General features: G+C 44.6%; 2 protein-coding genes across 2 annotated transcripts in view; one reads left to right on the top strand and one right to left on the bottom strand.

Annotated features, from left to right (window-relative positions):
* The window catches only part of LOC135401083 (transcription factor E3-like), a 32,545-nt gene extending 26,757 nt beyond the window's left edge, over positions 1 to 5,788 (top strand). Inside the window, exons 5-8 of the mRNA XM_064633243.1 lie at positions 907 to 1,078; positions 2,244 to 2,319; positions 2,594 to 2,759; positions 3,323 to 5,788. Of these exons, the coding sequence (XP_064489313.1) occupies positions 907 to 1,078; positions 2,244 to 2,319; positions 2,594 to 2,759; positions 3,323 to 3,682 (774 nt within the window). The 3' untranslated portion in view covers positions 3,683 to 5,788. The remainder of the gene's footprint in view (positions 1 to 906; positions 1,079 to 2,243; positions 2,320 to 2,593; positions 2,760 to 3,322) is intronic.
* A 5,230-nt stretch (positions 5,789 to 11,018) lies between these two features.
* LOC135399868 (uncharacterized) lies at positions 11,019 to 17,909 on the bottom strand. The gene is made up of 6 exons (XM_064631602.1): positions 17,499 to 17,909; positions 14,209 to 14,279; positions 13,965 to 14,108; positions 13,549 to 13,635; positions 11,672 to 11,718; positions 11,019 to 11,543 (listed from the first exon to the last, which is right to left on the bottom strand). The coding sequence occupies exons 1-6, from the start codon at positions 17,617 to 17,619 to the stop codon at positions 11,525 to 11,527; spliced, it is 489 nt and encodes a 162-aa protein (XP_064487672.1). The 5' UTR covers positions 17,620 to 17,909; the 3' UTR covers positions 11,019 to 11,524.
* Positions 17,910 to 19,148: the final 1,239 nt, after the last annotated feature.

Here is a 19,148-nt window from a genome sequence, read left to right as displayed (position 1 = left end):
GATGGTGACCTTCAATGGTTTGCAGAATTTCCTGAACATCCTGTAAAATGTTTGCTGAAAACGATTTTTCATGTGGACAAGCTGGTACACCAGACATTTTTTCCTGCCAAAGTGGTCGTTTTTTCGTTTTTATTTTTTAACCACGTGCATTTGAAATCTCCCACCGAGCCTCCCCTCCGCGTTCCTCCTCTCTCCCCTTGACTACTCTGCGCGCCTCCTTACGTTGAGATTGCACACGGCTTGCACAAAGGAACGTCGGCCAATCATTGCAGTTTCATTCTGTGCGCGGTGACGTTGTCAGTGACAAATGATGCGCAGCCGGTTTCAAGGTCAAGTTTCTCCCCTCGACAGCCCTACCGCCGCTCGTCCTGGCGCATCACCAGGGGTGTCAGCTTCCTACAATTTCGGTACTCTTTTTCAGATTCTCTGAACGCGAAACTTCTGCAATGTGTTCAGGAACGAGTCTCTTCTGTCAAACAGAAACGAGAAAAAACTCGTTTTGTAATTCCTTTAAAGGGACACTGAACAGATCTTGTAAAGCTACACATACGACCGTATGTCATGTGCACTTTTTCATTCTTTATATGAACTGCAAAATAATTCAGTGTTGACATGACTTGGATATTCCACAAGAACTATGGCAATCCAGCATGTAACCTGTCAGGAATATGTGCTGCAAGAGCTCTTCAGTTGAACTAGCTCTGCAGAGTTACTGCACATGATTTCACTCACATGGAGAACGGCCACGGGGAAATCTTTTGCACTGTAAATTTACGTGTATGTGAAATTGCAATACTCTATGGAGCATATGGATTGTGGAGCAAAGGTGATACACAAGATCCAAAACCATGAAACGTGCAAAAATGCAGAAAAATCACTTCATGGCCCCTTTAATCCGCTGTGCAGGTTCCAGGCTCTGTGGTTGACTTTGAAGATATCTGGACAGGAGTGAGCAAGAAGATATCCTCATCTTGTCCACCAGATCTGGCGCTAGTCAAGGAAGAGGACGTAGCCACGCAGGACACGGACATCAGAGCCTTGGTCAAGGACAGACAGAAGAAGGACAACCACAACATGAGTGAGTTGCTTTGTAATGGTTTCAACAACTTGCCAGAGGATAGCAACATCATCTCCAGGGCCGTGGAGAGGCGGGGGGAGGGGAAGGCGAGCAGGGGTTGAGCCAGGGATGGAACCTCAGGACCAGCCCGGACCAAGGCTCGACAGTTGCTAGCACCAGGGACTTAAGCCGATACACGTGAGGAGGGGGGCCGGGGCAGGACTCGTCCCCGGGGCCCGTAATTTCTCTTGACGGCCCTGGGTTGGGGGCAGCTGCTCTCCTGAGCTCAACCTGTTGAGGCCTTAGCCCCACCCTTTCTTCTATGGGAATTGAACAGGGTGTGCGGTATTGTGTGCTACCAGGCAAATTTTTTTACCATTTGCATGATCACTTCTGTGAATTTTGCTTATTGCAGGTAACTTTTCTCAGTGGTAAGGAAAAATCTTACTTCACATAAACACACTAGTACATTTGCTACCTGCCTCACACAAAACACATTCCACATCAAAGATGGTTCTTTCAATTCATATATATATATATATATATATAGAGAGAGAGAGAGAGACTTTGCATTGACCTAATTAACAGAATGCTGTAAGCAGGAGCTAATCCACATCGTTGGAGTCATTCTGCGCTGTGTGTAGCATGTGTCGTTCTGTTACAGCATCTGTTATGATGCAGAACGTTTTTTTAGCGTTTTTGACATGCTTCATATAGCATGCACCGTACATACAGTGCATATGGTGCATGCAAGTAGACTTCATAAACATCAATCAAGTTACATGCACATGTGACAATGTTCGCAACTGGGATTTAACTTTGATTCTGTAATGGACATACAGTGCTGTCTAGGAACATCTCGAAGCGAAGGCCTCCTGAAGGTTTGAATAGGTAATTTGATTGATTTAACTGAATGAATTTCTTTGAGAGATGTGATGGGCACAACCCTGGTACGACCCTGGACCAATGTAGGCAGAGTGATGAGATAGAGGAACTGAAAAGTGAGTTTGGCACCTCCCCAGGGGTCAGTTTCTGGGGAATCACTGGGGAATACTGAACTGAAATATGGTAGACACAAAACTCCAACCAGACGCACTTGTTGAAGATGTTCACATTAGAGTAAAATAACCCTGCATTCCTCACGGCATTATCTCTCTACATGCGCTTAATACTTTTATCATTGCAGTCGAGCGAAGAAGAAGGTTCAATATAAATGACCGAATCAAGGAATTGGGCACACTTCTGCCTAGAAATAATGATAGGTAAGTATTTACATGCATCAATTTTCACCCCGAACTTAGTGACCTCCAGGCAAATGCTGACGGGGTGAAGCTGTCACAAAACTTGGATTGGAAATTTTTCCTTGTGTGTGTGTGTGTGTGCTTAAAGGGGCACTAAGATGCAAAAACGACTTGTTCTCAGATTAAAATTGGAGTTGCAATAAGCATTCTACAATCAAAGTTATTTTACTTAGTGCTCCTGTAAGCCTCTCATACCCCCCTTTGTTTACCATGCATTTTTTCCTGGTCCTTGCAGGCATTATGAACTAGTGAGAGACATTCGTCAGAATAAAGGAACCATTCTTAAAGCCACAGTAGATTATGTGAGAACGCTTAAAAAGGAAAATGATAGGATCCCTGCTGTGGAGCAACGTTCGCATCAACTTGAGCAACAAAATAAGCAATTGCTACTAAGGATACAGGTGAGTTTACTGGACAAACTAAAGGGACCCTAGCAGAATCTTTCTCGAACGTATACGTGGCTTTTCTGAGTCCTAGCGGTACAGCTGCGACAAAGTGTGTGTTGGCTTGGGCGGTGAGTGAAGTGTACAGGATTTGCTCTTCACTTTGGAAATATTCCTTTCTTACTTACCTAGTTCAAACTTGACAAATATACTTTTGGTTTAGATGCATGACATTTCAAAGTATGTTTTCTCTCAGCAATGCAACATATTCTTCAGCTCCACTTCCCTTCACGTACACCTTCTTTCGCAGCTCTACTGCTAGGGTGGCGTTGCCACAGGGAAGTGACGTACTAGTGCAAGCGCTGAAAACTGTTCAGTAGACCTACAAGAGGACTAGCCAACCAGTATTCAAAGAATGAAAACTTTGTTTGAAATTCGATGCAATGACTATAGGAAAGGCGACTGTTTAAGCGTTGACTTTCAAGGTATTGCATGGCACGATTTCGTACAGCTTTACTAGAGGAGACGCTTCGCAAGTTGTATGCTAATGCACCAAATTAATCTTTCCATGGATACTTCAGGAACTGGAATACCAGCTACAATCGCATGGAATTCCACTTTCCACTCAGACGTGGCACCCAACTACAGACACTCAGCTGAGTGCACTGTTGGGTCAGGACTCAGGTGGCAGGGTTCAGGTCAAGTGTGATACTGTCGACCTGCTTGACTTTGAATCTGTCAAGAATGGATCCGCCAGTCCAGCCCCAAGTCTAAGCTCTGGACTGAGCTCTGCCCCCAGCGCCAGTCCAGGACATGCACTTACTCATTATGAGGATATTATGGATGATGATCCTGTCACGTGCAGTGGGGACCCCCTACTATCATCACACATTCTTCAAGACTCTCTTTCCTCACCAATACACATGGACTACCACACTTAGCGACAAAGTGACTTGCATTGGGGATTTCATATTTCACTATAGCATCCATCCATTGATAGAGTAACTACTCTAGAATGATGGCCCCCTCGAGGGATTGCTGTTACACACACTTTACAGTACGGGCTGTACTTGTGGAAAGTATGTTACAGATTGATAGACAAGGGTGTTATTTGCTCATGAAGACCTTCACTTTCATACCTTGTGCTACCCACAGTATGAAGTCAGTGCCTTTGGTGAAATGTGCACAGTTATCTGTGCAAGAAGTCCTGGTCAGTTTTGTTATTTTGCCTTTTGCCTCATAGTGGAGGGCAGTTTTAGTATTATGTCTGTCTGTTGCTCATTATCACACTTCGAAATAGTCCTCATAAGTTGTAAATGTGAATCTAAGTCATTGCACCTTTACGGTGCTTGCCATGTTGTTCTGTTGGAAGAGAACATGTTTAGAAAATATTTTGCATTATTTACTATTTTTGAACGTCTAGCTACCAATGGAAGCCTACATTGAGATAGTCTGCTGTGTCTGAGTTCCTGTTGTAAATATGACAGCTATAATGTGTTAGGTAATGTAAGGAGGAGGAGGTATGCAAAATACATGTATAACTTATCGGGCAATACTGTGGTTATATGGTACAACATGGTACTGCACAGTGCCTGTGTCGCTCTCAAGGGCAGATTCAAACCCTGGGTTGGGGGGTGTGGGGTTCTGTGTTGAAGCACGTACTGGGGGAAGGGAGACAGGGAAATCCAATGTATAAACTGACGTTTGGGGGCGTTTTCCCCCCCCCGCATCTGCTACTGGTTGCACTGGAAACCTACATAAACACCTTTAAGTTGCTGAATCCCAAAGGAACTGGAGCTGCTCTCACGCTGATGGTGACAGCCATTTTGCATACCTCTCTACAACAGAAGAAATCACTTGGTGTGTATAGAATATATTATTGACATTATCCTCAAGGGTATAAATTAATGGGCATGATTGTGTATAACAAGTACTTCACAAATATTTACGTGCACCCTGTAGCTTCCATAAGGAAACCCAGTATAGATGCAGCACAGTGAGTGTTCTGGGTAGAGGGGTTTGTGACGTTGTGTAGTTGGTTACAGAAGCATTTAGACTGATGCTATTTTATTTCTGTGCCAAGCTTAGGTGTAGCTTTTGCATATTTATATATTTCCACTATTATGTACTTTTTGCTTTCTACTGGCATAGTCTGCGCATAACTGCAACCAAACAAGCATTGGTACTTTTTAGCATGGTTTATAGTTCTAGTGCCTTAAAATTGTGATTAGTCTGTTGGTGTGCCATAGATAGTTACAGTGGCTACAGGGTGTTTCATGTAATTTATTACGAAGGTTTTAAAAAAAATAATGCCTTATACGAGGGTGAAACCAACGGGATTTGGTTAGCAGTTGCTTATAATTAATTGAGATTATGCAGTGTTTTTAGTATCAATTTTAGACAGAAAAAATAGGCATGTAGTAGGATGCTCCAGAAACACAAAATTCAGTTATGTGTAATCAAGTACATTTTATGCGATTCATTTTCCCATGCTCAGAACAAAAAGGTCAAAAGCAAAAATCCAAAATCAAAACAAAGTGCATGAAATGTGAAAACATGCCACTAGACAACAAGAGTTCGGGACTTTTGTGCACCATGATACTAGGCGCCTTGAGCGCGCCGTGAATAAACGAGATGAGCTGATAAGCCTGGCTCGGACGTGGAATGGAGCAGGAGTATTTGTCGTTTCATTTACGTGAAACACCCTGTATAAACCATGTTCATATGTAGAGTACCTTATGTGCCTTTGTATAGAATGTTGCCATGTCAAGACATCACTCAGTTGTAGTAGTCATTGTTCTGTAAATGGTAGTCATGTGATGTCTAGGCATTCAATAGAGGCAGTTTTTTTCTTGCACACACTAATTGCCATTCCAGGGTAACCAGTTTTCCTGCAAGAGATAGACATTTTATTTTATGTGAAGTTATTGGTCGCTTTTGGTATATTTTGGCATACTTTAAAGCTTGCTGGAAGACAAGCTGTGGCTCAACATTTATGTGTAACATTGTGCGTGTACAGGTACAAAGATAATTATGCCAAAATTTAATATATGTAGTGTTTCTTGACGTCTATTGTACAGTACGATGTAAATATTCTTCATCAGTTTTCTGCCTCCATGAAAGAGGTCTTTTCGGTTCTTCCCTGGTGAACCGAGTTATGCAAATAGAACAATGCAAAAATATTCTTACAATGTCATAATCTAAAGTCTGTAAATGTACTGAACCAATTTCCGTTCAGTGCAGCATAGTAATGTAAATTGTATTCACCACCTGCAGCAGGGCTGCTTTGCAAAGTTGCTTTCTTCACACATGGAACTAAGCTGCCACCTTCGGGGATAATGCAAATTTGTTATTGGTTTAGCATCACTTCTGCTAAAAACATTGCAATGGCATTACACTGGGACTTCATGTCACGGAATATACTGTAGACTGCATTCCTAGTCCATTGTCAGACAGTCTGGCTGCCTGTGATGCAGGTACTGTTGGTGTATCTGAACCTAGCTAGGGGCCGGTTTGCGGCTCTGAAAGGCCTTAATCACGCTGGTTTATTCTGGTGTAGTATATTGCATATAGGTAGTTTGCTACCTCTTAATAGACTTTATTGACTGGAATTTCATCCTGTAAACGGCATTGAACTGCTGCCCTTCTCAATGAGCTGTTGCAACGAGTGCTGGCAGTAGTCTTTTCAAGCGAAACACTGCTCGTGCTTTTGTAGCGTGTGTTTGAGCAAAGTTGTGGCAACCGAGGAGCAAAGTGCTTTATTTTTTGTAGGGTGAAAAAAAAAAAAAAACTTCAGGCGTACTTAAGAGGCATAGGTTGCCTACCGATACATGCTTCTTGGGAGAAAACAGTTGCAAACCGCTGTTATACACTTCTGATTTAAAGTATAGAGCTGTTTCCACAATGCTGAGAGTCGAGCAGGGCTTCACTTCAACAAATTTGTACATAGTACTCATTTTGTAAGAGAGTGTTTGAAAACAGAAGTCGAATAAAAATTACCTATATTTCAACAACAAAAATATATTTCATCCAAATGTTGTCAAGAAAGTGACATCTAGCATTGCTCGAAACCCGGCTTCATTCATCAAGCAATCTATGGGCACCGTGCGCTAGAGTTTTCTATCGACGGCAGCGACCCCTCGAGGGGAAACGCGGCGTAATGCGCTGGTACCAGCCAGCAGCGTCTAGCAGTGCTGTGCTAGTTTCGCCGTTCGAAAAGAGCGATTTGAAGCTGCCTCCATAGAAAGTAAAAAAAGAAGGCAAAATGGAAACTAATTCTATGTGGTAATCTGCCACGACAACCAAGTTACTGTGAAAGAGAGGCAACTTGACGTAAAGTTTTCGTCCTTCTCGCTGTATCGTCCCGCCGATCATGTATTTGAGAGAGCGCTTTCACGGCAATCCACCCAACGTGCCGCTCAAATCTGTTGTTTCAAACTTAGAACTCATTCCTTGCATTTAGTATATTTGTCAATGACCAGTTGAGCATCACGATGCGAACTTATAGCACAGCAACTGACGTGAAAAAGTTACGAAATACACCAATGAATGACCAATGAACATCGTGGACCTTGGCTAAAATTAGTGTCTGCCATATGTCGTACAGTATTTATCTCTTTTACTCGGACCCTAATTTTGGGGCGTGTCGGCGAAGACTGGATTTGGACCTCGTCTTCCTTCAATATAAAGCTTGCATGCGAACACAGGGAGTTATTTGTCCTCCCCGAGCTGCGTTTCGTAAGCCGTCATCATTTTATGTAGGTGCATTCTGTCCCTATGATCTTATTATCGTTGCCAAATCTTGTGATCTCGGTTTACAAGTGGTTCTTTGCTCCTTCCTATTCGTCCGCACACACACACACGCAAACACACACAGAAGTAATCATGCGTTTGTCGAACAGCAACCTCACTGTTTCTTCTTAGTTACTGTCAATTTTTTTTATTTTTTAGCATAGTTTATGTTTTGTGTTTCTTTTGCGTGATATTTCTGGCTGCTTCTATGTTGCAATGTGCAACAATGTGTCTGATGCGCTATGTTCACCTATACTAAGGCCGCTGTGGTCGTTTTTAGCACTAATAAAACATTATTATCATTACATATCCAGTTTCAAACAAAAACACGCCTTATTTATATACTGAAACAATCTTGATTGACTGATTGATTTTTATTACTGTGACTGTGCATCAAATGCAGGCACAAAGGGCTAAAAGGGAATCCCACGACTTGCATGAGCGATGCAAGATTGGGAATAATTTGACTAAGAAACTTATCCTCACAGTGCATCATCACGTTAACGGATTATGCATAAGAAAGAAATGAGAAGGTTTGGTTTTTTCCGCTATCTTCGTAATGTATATTCCAATTTGATGTTGACTGTATTATTCATGTGAATTCTTCGCTGCGAGATTTCCGTCCTCATAGCGCAGGTACTGGACGTAGCTAGTCTCTGATGTGTAGTCTATAATTGGTAGTCCCTTGCGGATAAATATGCACTTAACTTCACGTAAAAACGGGCCACGAATACTACACGCTTGTCTGCGCTACACACTGTGTCACACATTGTGCATAGACACATAATGTTCCACGTGCAAAAGGCTTCCCCATCGCATACATTTTACGTGACAAGCCACTTCCACACAAATAGTCTCACGGGTTAATGAGTCCAAAGCCCAAAGCCGATATATAAAATTCGGGAAAACACCCGTACGCACCAAAGCTACATACGCGAAGGCGCAGATACGGCGTCAGTACCAGACCGTTACGCGCGAAATCGCCACGGGTGGCGCTGTCGATCAAGCGACCGCAGCGTCCTCTCGCTAGTGCACGGTGTTCGCTGTCTTGTCACTACACGATGAGGTTTGCAAGAACGCCCCGGGAAAATATCTACGAGCTGTACGGCGTGGGGACTGCTCACGTCACGGTGTGACGTGAGCAGCACGCCTGCTCTCTGAAGGAGTTGAGGGGTTGTGGAGGGTGTGAACGTCAGACTTTCCCGGCGTACTACAGGACAGCCTGGATCATCGTCCTTGCCCAAGAGTACATGTTCTTTGTTGCTCGATATGCTGCTACCGCCAAAACCGAATAGCTTTTGGAGGGTTTTAAATAATGCCTTCTCTGACGACCTTTTTTTTAACTATCGCAGAAACAGAGTAGAGTAGAGGGAATGTGTATTTTGTTACTTGTATTCTTGTTCTGGTTGTTAGTGGATATATGAGTGGTGTGTTAGTTTTGCCATGTAAAAAGTTGCGCTTGTGGAAAGCTTTAGTATGTTCGGCATTATTGTTGGTGTGTGTGTATGTAGTACGCAGTTTCGTCATTCTCGCTAAGGACTTTCTCAACCTATGCACGGTTTCGCCAAAATGTGACCATACACGATTTACCGCGAATGCTGATGGCATAGACCGCAAAGTTTAAGTTACGTGCAGATCCTTCGAACCGCTAACCAGGACCGAACGAACTTCGCTGGCATTAGCTATGTGTGTCCTATCTTCGTCACCCCAGTAATTCTTATCGAATCTACAAAGCCATTCCTTCCTGGCTTGGTTTATGGCATTTAATTGGCTCAAAATCCTCAAAACAAGCCTGCTTGGGACGCGCAAACCGAAACTATGTCTCACACACGTCTTGTGCCACTCTTCAGCCCCTTAGCACGTAGAGAAAACTTGCTGCGCGTTCACACTACTACGACAGTGAATGCCGCAAAGGCTGAACATATCTTTGCATTCACGCACAAATCCGCAGCGTGAGAGATCGCGCGATTCTATTTGTGCCGCGGTGGTGGTGGTGTAACTGCTTGCCGTAGTCGGCCTCGCAAGGCTGGCAACGTCACGGACGTTGGGAAAACCTGCAACATCTGTGGGCCAATCAGCGCCACCAACAAATCTATGGTCAACTTCTGCCGCGTACTACAACTCTACAAGTACCTTTATTTTTAATGGAATTCTGATGGACGGACGTTTAATTTCTTGAATTAAACTGAAATTAGCAAAGTAAATAAGTTTTTATTTATTTATTATGTTCGCCACAAATTGTGTGCGCATATCCGATTCCATTACAGAACGCATTACCCACCGCCATGATAGTGGGGGGAGCCAAAATACGATAACAATCGTTTCAAGACTCGCAAGTGGTCTGTCTTGGTTAACCGTCAAGCCGCGACGCCGGGAGGACAGAGACGTGCCCATTGAGCTTCCCTCTTGGCGCTTCTGCCGCTAACGGTAGTAACGTTACGAAGGTTACAACGCCACAGTTTTCTGACACACTTGTGAGAAGCAAGCAGGAAGAGGCAGATCACCGTTTCCTTCCGGTGCTTCTGAGAGCTGAGGGCGGCCGATAGTTTTGTCCTCGCCTTGATGGAACAAGAGCCCCCTTCTGGAGCGTACCGCCTCGCTTAGCCCGACACCCCGCACGCGACAAATAAGGGTTGCGTTGCAGCCCCCGGTGGTGGTCTGCCATTTCAGAAACTATTCCACGAGCAGCAGGTCCTCGTGGCCATACCTAGCTGGCCTGCTGATGGAACAGACCAAGTCGCCCTCAGCGGTGAGGATTAGGTGTACAGTCGAGACATGGCAGCCGCCGAAAATGCCAGACAACGGGGGGAATCGAACCAGGATTGTCGGCTCTTATCACTAGGCGACGCTGGCATCTACTTTCCGACATCTCACCAGGGGACTTCATTGAAGCCTCTCTTTTTTTTCTGTTTGTACAGGGCTTTGATGTCGGGTCGGGTCGGGTGGACACAGGTTTTATCCACACTCACAACAACAACAATAATAATTGATGAAGAAGTGACCAGGCACGGAAGTACGCGGAATCCGCACTGACCAGCTGGAGAATAGCACAGCGCATATGCGTTTCTGATCAGGCGTAAGTAATTTTGAAGAGACCTGTGGCACAGACCTCGTGTATGTCAAGATGTCGGTTGAGAAGCAGCGTATGAGACACAAACACACAAGAGGAACACAGATCACTATGATGCGGCGGAACTGTGCGTATTCACGTGAGCTGAGCGATGGATGTTTTCTTGTGCACTTCCGCAGGTCTACTAGACTGCCCTCTCCTTGCTTGAATTCCGCGGCCCACTCCTTCACGGTGGAGCACCCTTCCCAACGTCGCTACCGTGTCTTGGTGGATGCCTTGCCGTAGTTAGACCCTTCCGAGACAAATGTTCGATACGATCGTCGTGCCTTCGCTTGCTCCATTAATCTCAGCTGTGCGGATCGCAGGCAGTCTATTTCCTATATTTAATTGTTTCTACTTATCTTCCTTTATTTAAAGATGATGCACGTAAAATGTAATGCCAACTCTTTTATAACAGCCATACAGAACATCCCTGCCTGGCTGATACAAGCAGTATACGAATCCAGAAGAATATTTCGAGATGGGTTGCACAGGAACTTGATATGGGAGAGAGGATTTTAACCCTCGTCTTCCCTCTCCAAAATGCACTAGCAAAGGCACGATTTCGAGGGTAGAGGCTGAACCCCCGAAACCCCCAACAATACAAGCATATCTTGCTCAATACTACCGAATACTACGCTTACCTCATAGACAATTTCGCCGTGAGGACTTGTAGGAACGAAGAACCCGCGTTCTGTACATCTATTAAATTACTTTATTGCTTCTATCTCTAGCATCCGTTTTAAATGCGAACGAATGGCGGACTTTTAATTCTTCCTGTGGTTGTCATAAATATCGTGTGCCGTGGATGTCTATGTACAGGTGCGGATGATGATGTGACGACGCTAACTATAGTACAGGTGACGCTTTGGTGGGGGCCAACTCAGTGCCGTTTCTTCTGTCTGAAATACAAGGAACGCCCGATCACACACAAGGTGGAATGGGTGAGAATAGTCGCGTGGCCGTGCCGCATGCACTCGGCCAATGCGATATGGGCGAAGCCCCGAGTGGAAGCCACCGTTTTACTTACAGTATTTTCTCCAACGTCCGCCGATCCTGCCCTTTGGGAAAGCATTTCTGAAAGGATATAGAATACGCCTTTTAGTGTAACGTCGTATGTCGAACGTGCGTGCTGCAGTTTTAGTCGAACGGGAAGTGTGTAATAGGCAGATGTTCCGGTATTGCGTAGATCGGCTTTCATAACTCGTTCGTATCAATATCAACATAACGGAACCGGTTTATGGAAACTAATTTAAGTATTTAGTTTAAATAGCTACTTTAAATCAATGTGACATGGAGGTACGAAAATTATTATTTTTTATTAAAAGTTTCTAATGAAAATGAATAAAGTTAACGAAAATAAAGCATTATTAAAATTTCTAGTATTGAGTAGTATTGCATCACAGTGTGAGCCATCTGCCACCTGTTTGGCGACACTGCTCCTCGATCCAAGTTCCATCTCCGTCTCCTCACAGCTGCTGGCAAAACGCGAGCCGGAGAGCGGGAACGTGCGCGCCCTGTTGCTAGGAGACAGAGCTCGTGACCGTGTCACTTATTTATGGAGCATCCGAAACTATCCGTGTATTCACACGAGTGACATCTCCACTGGGATATTCTGGTGGGAGAAAAAGCGAAAAACTGCTCACGAGGCGGAAGTTCCGTAGCGTGTTGTGTTGAGCATTCACATGGCGTCAGAATATCGCACGTGGCGCACTGTGCACATAGCAGACGACATCATCAGCCCTGTCGTCTGCTACAGAATACCTTGTGACTGCGCGTTGCACCGTAGGATGTTCCCCAAGGTTAGAAGAGCACGAAAAGACACGCCGTTGGGCTCTCGTGCTGACGTGCAGAAAAAAAAACAAAAAAACTATGACGTATCTGTGTATTCACACAAGCGACATCCTCACGGAAGATTCTAGTGGAAGATAAAGCGACAACACTGCTCACGGAGCCGAAGTTCCGTGCCGTGTTTTGTTGAGCATTCACACGGTGCTGGAATATCGGAGGAGTGGCGTACAGCGCACTTAGCAGACGACACCGTCAGCGTGTTTTCCTGTCGTCTGCTACGGAATATCTTGTAGCTGTGCCACAGGATATTCCCCAAGGTTTGCAGTGTACGCGAAGAAATGACGTTGACGTGGCAGCAGAAAGCTATGACGCTTTTCGCATCTTCCACTGGAGTATTCTGGTGAACGTCGCTCGTCTGAATACACGGTATGAAGCATTGCTGGTTCTTTTGAAAATTCCCGAAAGCGCGTAAAATTCATGGACGGCATTTATGTTTTGGGTAATGAGTTTTCTTAGTGAGGTTAATTTCTAATAAAATAAGCATATTTTCAGTCTATCACAGCACTTCAAAGTGGTAGTTGAGAACTTCGTACTATACAAGTACCTCCCCATCCCGTGTTGTCGACGGCCCGCCGGCAGCTATAGGGAAGGGAGGTTGTGTTGTTGGAGGGACAGTGTTGCCAGACGGGAGGCAGATTGCGCGCAACTTTACGTACTTCTCAAAACTAGAGATAAATGTTTACTTTACTCCTACGTCACACAGAGAAGTAGTACAGGTCCCGACAAAAGTTTACGGAACACTGGAGTGGTGTATAGAGTCATCTGACCGACACGGTTGCTGCAAACAGGAGCAGATAGACTTACAAACAGGTGACCGGGTACTCAACGCACCTCTCAGTAAGTATGTCCACTACTGTTCTCCGCTAGGGTGTCGCTGAGATCAAGAAATACGTAGCTCTGGTGTTGCGTAAACTTTTGTCGGGATCTGTACTTTGCGAGAACACAGTGCGAGACGCAAGACGTAGATCGCATAAAAATCAGGTGGGATTCTGAAGACAAAAGAAGGATGGAGTGGAGGAAAGGAGAGGATGATACTCGTGGAAAAGAAATGCTTACAGAGAAGGCGGCTTCCCACGCTGATACTGGCCTCCTTACTTCTCCCATGATGCACATCATTCTCGTGAGGCCTGCCAGGCTTATCACCTGAAATATGCGAATTAATTGAATTAATTTTGTGTACTTGACACACAATTTATGCTGCGTCCTCGCGTGTTTACGACTGTCGAAGGACCACGTAGCGAAGTACTACGCGTTGTGCATACCACTAAGAGCACACCGCTCGGACGCGGTACTGTTCTGAATGAAACTTTCGCTCACGGTCGCGTTTGTATGATATCCACCGAAACAAGTTTATATCTCAGGGCCGTACTAGCCGTCTCTTCTCCTGATTGATTGATTAAGAAAAGAAAAATGTAGAGATGTCTCCTTTGGCTTCTTGCGCACATTGGAGCGACCTGCAAGGAAGTGCTTACCCCAGTAAGTGATGCAGGGGGCTTATCTGCCTTGGTCTTCCACAGTTCTATTTGTGTGTACCGTGAGCAGAGTTGCAACAACGGGGCGTCATCCGGGGTTTCGTTTTCTGCCTGGTACATGCACTTCTCAGCTGCCTCAGTTAACTGAAATGACGTGAGAAATGTTTTGAAACACTGATACGTTGAACACAACAACCGGGTGTCGAGTGGGTGTGTTCGTTTGTGCTTTGTATGCTGTACGTACCTCGCCTCCAGAACCTCCGAGTAGCATCTCCACGCACTTGACATGGTCATCCAAGGACTCCTTGCCGGTTTCTGCAAAGAGAGCAGTGATGCTAAATGTAAAAAGGAAAATGGGTGTCCTCTCTCGCTCAGTGCAACAGCATTCGCAGATAATTTTTGGCTGGTATGTGCTTGTTTCAACGTGTGTCACTCAAGAGTCGCGTTGAATGGTAGTTACGCAACATCCATTAGATGTTGACAGAACTGGAAGTCAGTGAAAATGAAAGAAAATAAAGAACAGAAGCGGACGATGGCCTTCTGTGGCGCTGCCAGCATGCTCATGCTCCGGGAAAAGGAAATGCTGAATCACCGTGAGAAAAGTCGTTTCATGGGCGTTGATTACTGATCACAGACAATTACTGTACAATTTGCCAAGCGTTACATGGCTTTGTATGTTTAACGCGCACTGCACATTTCGTGGTTTCCTAAATCTTTTTTTGGGATCAGCTATACTTGGGGACACTTGAGTCGTTCTGTGAACTCGACCACTCATTCGTGTAATATTACACATGTAACAGGGTAGTGTGAGGTAGCTCCAGCAGTGAAACACGCCGTGTCATCATCATCATCATCATTCACCAAAATTTTTTCCCGGCCGACGGCGGTAGCAGTGTGGGGTTCGTAAACATTGCTTCCAGCACCGTGTTTCGGAGATTTCCGGTGCACGTCAAAAGAACCCCAGGTGGTCCAAATTATCCGCAGTCCTATCCTGCGGCACGTGCAACCATGTCGCCACACTGCGCAGACGAACCTTACGTGTAACATAACGGTACCATTACCATTATTTTACACGTATAGTAGAATGCTTTTCGATCATGTTTGTGATGTGCGTGTGTCAAAGAAATCTAAGTTCAGAGGGAATAATGCTAAGCCGACTAAACTATGCAATTCAACAAAAAAAAAGTAAAATATTTTGAATAAGAATTGTGCGGTAGGATTATGCATGGTAGTATGGCTAGAACCCAATCGGTGACCGAATCACACGGACTTCATTGCACTTCCGATCGATCCGGATGCCTGAAGTATGTAGAGAGGGTCACACAAATACGTACGTATCTCCCAGGTTACGCCAGACCCGCAGGACATTTTGTGTCCTATCCCACCTGAGTGGTGTAGGGGATGCTTGAGATTTCGAGAGCATGTATAGTCCCGTTCTTAAATGCGGTAAATGTCAATCTTTTAATGGCACGTCTATAGAGCTGCCGGGTCAAATAGGCTATTTGTAGGCAAGAGAACCGGTACGCTACACGCGCAGAGTCGAACGATGAAGTGTTTGCGAAAAACGACCTCAATGAAAGCGAGTGGCGAGTGTTATTCACTAGCGCTTCCCTGTGCGCACCAGGAAATAAATCACTGAGGACTGGAAAGAGACGTCGGGGTCCGGATGACATACGAATTGTGTATTTAAAGTGTACCTTTATATACAACAAATACGTGTAGTGATGACGTACTCCACGGCGCACTGTGGTTAGTATGATATATGAAATGATGAGGACGGGATGATGGATGAATAATAATCATTACATCCTTGTACTTTGTGTGACACGAATCCTTCATGGCCAGTGTTATGTCTTTATTGACATCTAGCACAACTGTCCTGGACCAATGTCCGAAACCGAATGCCTCGAATGTCAGTCCGCTCCGCGTGAGCTACCCTCCTCTTCCTTCCTCTCGTTCTTCTCCACCTTGGATCGACACAACAGCCAGATAATGCCATAGCGCAGGGAGCATATTGCTGCGCGAGAACGGACGGTTGTTTTGAGGTGTTGACCGAATTGTGTTAGAATGATGAAAGATGGGAGTCACTGAAAAGGTTAGCCAGCTGTAGGAGTCGAACCCGTATCTTCTGGATAACCTTTTCCCCAGTGACTTCCATCTTTCATCATTAATTTCTTAGGCACTTGAGGCTTTGTATGTATTTGTCCTTTCTATGTGTTCCGGCCTCAGAACATCAATTGTCTCATGTGTTAGAAAGTGCGCGTACATCCTATAAAAAATAGCTCTTCTTGTCCGCACAGTTCTATTTTACACTAGGGTCATTCCACGCCAAATGATGCAAACATGCTTCTGGACCATCACCGATATTTTTATTGATTTTTTTTATTGTACAGGTAGGAGACTTCGAGGGTAGAGTTGTCTCGAAGGTCTCTGTTCAAAATATGTTTTCTTCAATATGTTTTCTTCAATATTTGAAAGTGCTCGAAAAGTTTGACTAAAAGAACTTAGATAAACTAAAACCATACAAAGGAGCGACCAAGAAATAAAGAAAATTTTAGAGAGACCGGCGCTGGAGGTTGATTGCATGATTGTGACATAACTGTGTGCTTTCCTGAGGCTCGTTTCAGTACTTTATATCACACATTAATTGTGGACTTAAGGTACTCATTACGTGCTAACATGGGTCTGAAAAAAAAAAGAAAAACTTTTCTCGCAAGCCAAGTAGTACTTTTCTAGTTTCTTATGAACACAGTGGAAGCATTCTACAATCGAATCACACAATGCTGCTACTTTTATCTGGACCGCCATAATCCAAAAACCCAGTTCGAAAATTGCCAAATTTGCGAAGCTTCCGGCGGTTTCAAGTATCGCTAGCGCAAAAGATACTGCTCAAAAAAAAAAAGCGAAACTTTTTTTATGTACACCAGGAACACCATAGATATGATACCGCATTTATCTTACCAGTGGCTTCTAAAATGAATGCGGTAAAAAATTATAAACACAGTGAAAATCGCCTCATTTGCACGTCCTATTAAAGGGTGATTTTGGAAACCTACTTTGCATGAGGTGTGCAGGGTAGAGTGTCGCATCTTCCAATGACATAAAAATCACATCTGGAAAGTTATAGAATTAAGCACGAACCAATTGCTCGCGAAAATGGATGGTACACCTTTCCGTCACTCGGCGCAACATTTCGAGCACTTTGAAATATTGAAGAAAACATATTTTGAACAGAGACTTTCGAAACTACTCTACCCTCGAACTCCTCTACCTGCACAACTAAAAAATAAAAAATAAATATCGGTGATGGTGGAGCGGCATGTTTGGATCATTTGGCATGCGGAATGTCCCACCGGCATACAGATATCTATATAGAGGGACTGTAACTCTCCTTCACAGCCATTGTTTTTATTTTTTAATTTTTTTTTTACATATGGGTGTACGTAGTCGCACCTCAGACTAAAGCTCTTTCGCACTCGTTGCCATGTCAGTGAAATTCAAGCAAAAGAAAAAGAAAAAAGAACGTTCACTTACCACACATGCGATACATAAGGCGAAGTACATCGTAGATATTTGTGCTAGATCGTCCTCGCACACCAAGGGACAGACATACTGCGACGGCAATGAAAGCACTTGTCCACAGCTTCGGTTGCATGCTTCCTTGGGGGAACTCTGCAGAGCACTGCTTGAAATGACTGCGGACCTTTTAAAACAGCGCGCGCGTAGCGGAGAAGCGAACGCTGACAAATGAAGCTGAGAGACCGGCTCGCCAATTTTGTCCTGAGATGTGACGTAGAGGACGTGACATCAGATGTCGTCACGTTTTCGTAGAGGAAATCTGTTGACGGCCTTGGCGAGTTTCCGCGCGATGCCGAGGAAGGGAGTGGCATCTGTACTTTCTTCTGAAACGCATAGAGTACTTCTTTGGAATTTCCAGGTTCATACTTTTTGTGGAACACACTTCCATACGTTCGCGCACAAACAGACAGAACAGGCTATAAATCGCGATCTCTGCACCGCACCTGTGTACGATAGTTCATAAACGAGTTTTTAGTACCTTTAGCTCTCTTTTCCTCTTCACAGTTTATGTGTTTGGATGCTTGTGATTTTCTCTTTTTTTTTTTTTTTGCGATGTTTTGCATCCCTTCCTCTGCTTAGTTCAATGTTGACTGTTTTTCAGTCGGAGCTCGTAGGCCAAAGACCCAGCGACCAGGGTTGCCTTTTGCCCGTAGCTTTACCGCTGCATGGTTGTAGCGAAAACAAAATAGATAAGATGTACTTGGGCACGGGTAGTTTTCAGAACGGAACAGCGGTTAAACCTCAATCTCAAGGATATGTTGTCTGGTTCAGCTTGACACCAACTTGCTTGTTTACATTTTTCTCTCTGTGGTTATATATAAGGTTCCGCGTTCGAAATACACCGAAAAACATACGCCGGGTAAATTTTCCCTCCTTCGGTTTTAATCGAAAAACACCGAATAGGGAGGACATTCCAGGACATAACAGAGATAAATTGCTGCACATGTCCGGCGCGTTGTTGGTGCAGATCAGAAAAGGATACAGAAATACGGTGGTTGTGAACCACGACCTACTTAATAAGAGAGCGACCAGGTCACTTTCCCAAATCCCTATGGAGCGGCTGTCCGCGGAACCTCCTCGCAATTTCCTCCTCTCACAGGTGAAACGCCCGCTTGGCGCGCTGCCCACATTCCCTAAAACAGGGGGACTCCGCATTGGGACATGTGACGAGATGGTGTTCGTATTGACTCGTGTACATCTTTTCGACGTCCATATTGATTTGTAGTGTACAACATCGACTCCTGTGCTCGTTTTGTCGGGGTATACTTTACATGGACGCCGTTTATTTTGTTTTCTCGTACGATGACATATTGGTACACAGTACAAGGTACTTCATTTGATACCACGCCGTCCTTGAAAAGCAAGTTCCCCCATACCTGGGAGAACTTGGGAGGTACCCGGGTTCGAGTCCCGGAGCTGTATGTGCAGTGTGGATTTTTTCGTGGGTTTTCATCAGACACTTTTAGACATATCTCCGCACGATTCCCTTGAAGTTGCCCCAGGACGCGTTTTCCTCCAGGGCTTTAGTCGTGACGTTGCCCACATCTGTGAGGCAGATAACAGTGAGCCCTTTCACCACCCCCATATCGCTGTAAAAAACCAATC

Source organism: Ornithodoros turicata, chromosome 7 (genome assembly GCF_037126465.1).
Source record: "Ornithodoros turicata isolate Travis chromosome 7, ASM3712646v1, whole genome shotgun sequence".
In the NCBI taxonomy this organism is placed as follows: Eukaryota; Metazoa; Arthropoda; class Arachnida; order Ixodida; family Argasidae; genus Ornithodoros; species Ornithodoros turicata.
This window is presented reverse-complemented; position numbering and strand designations above follow the sequence as displayed.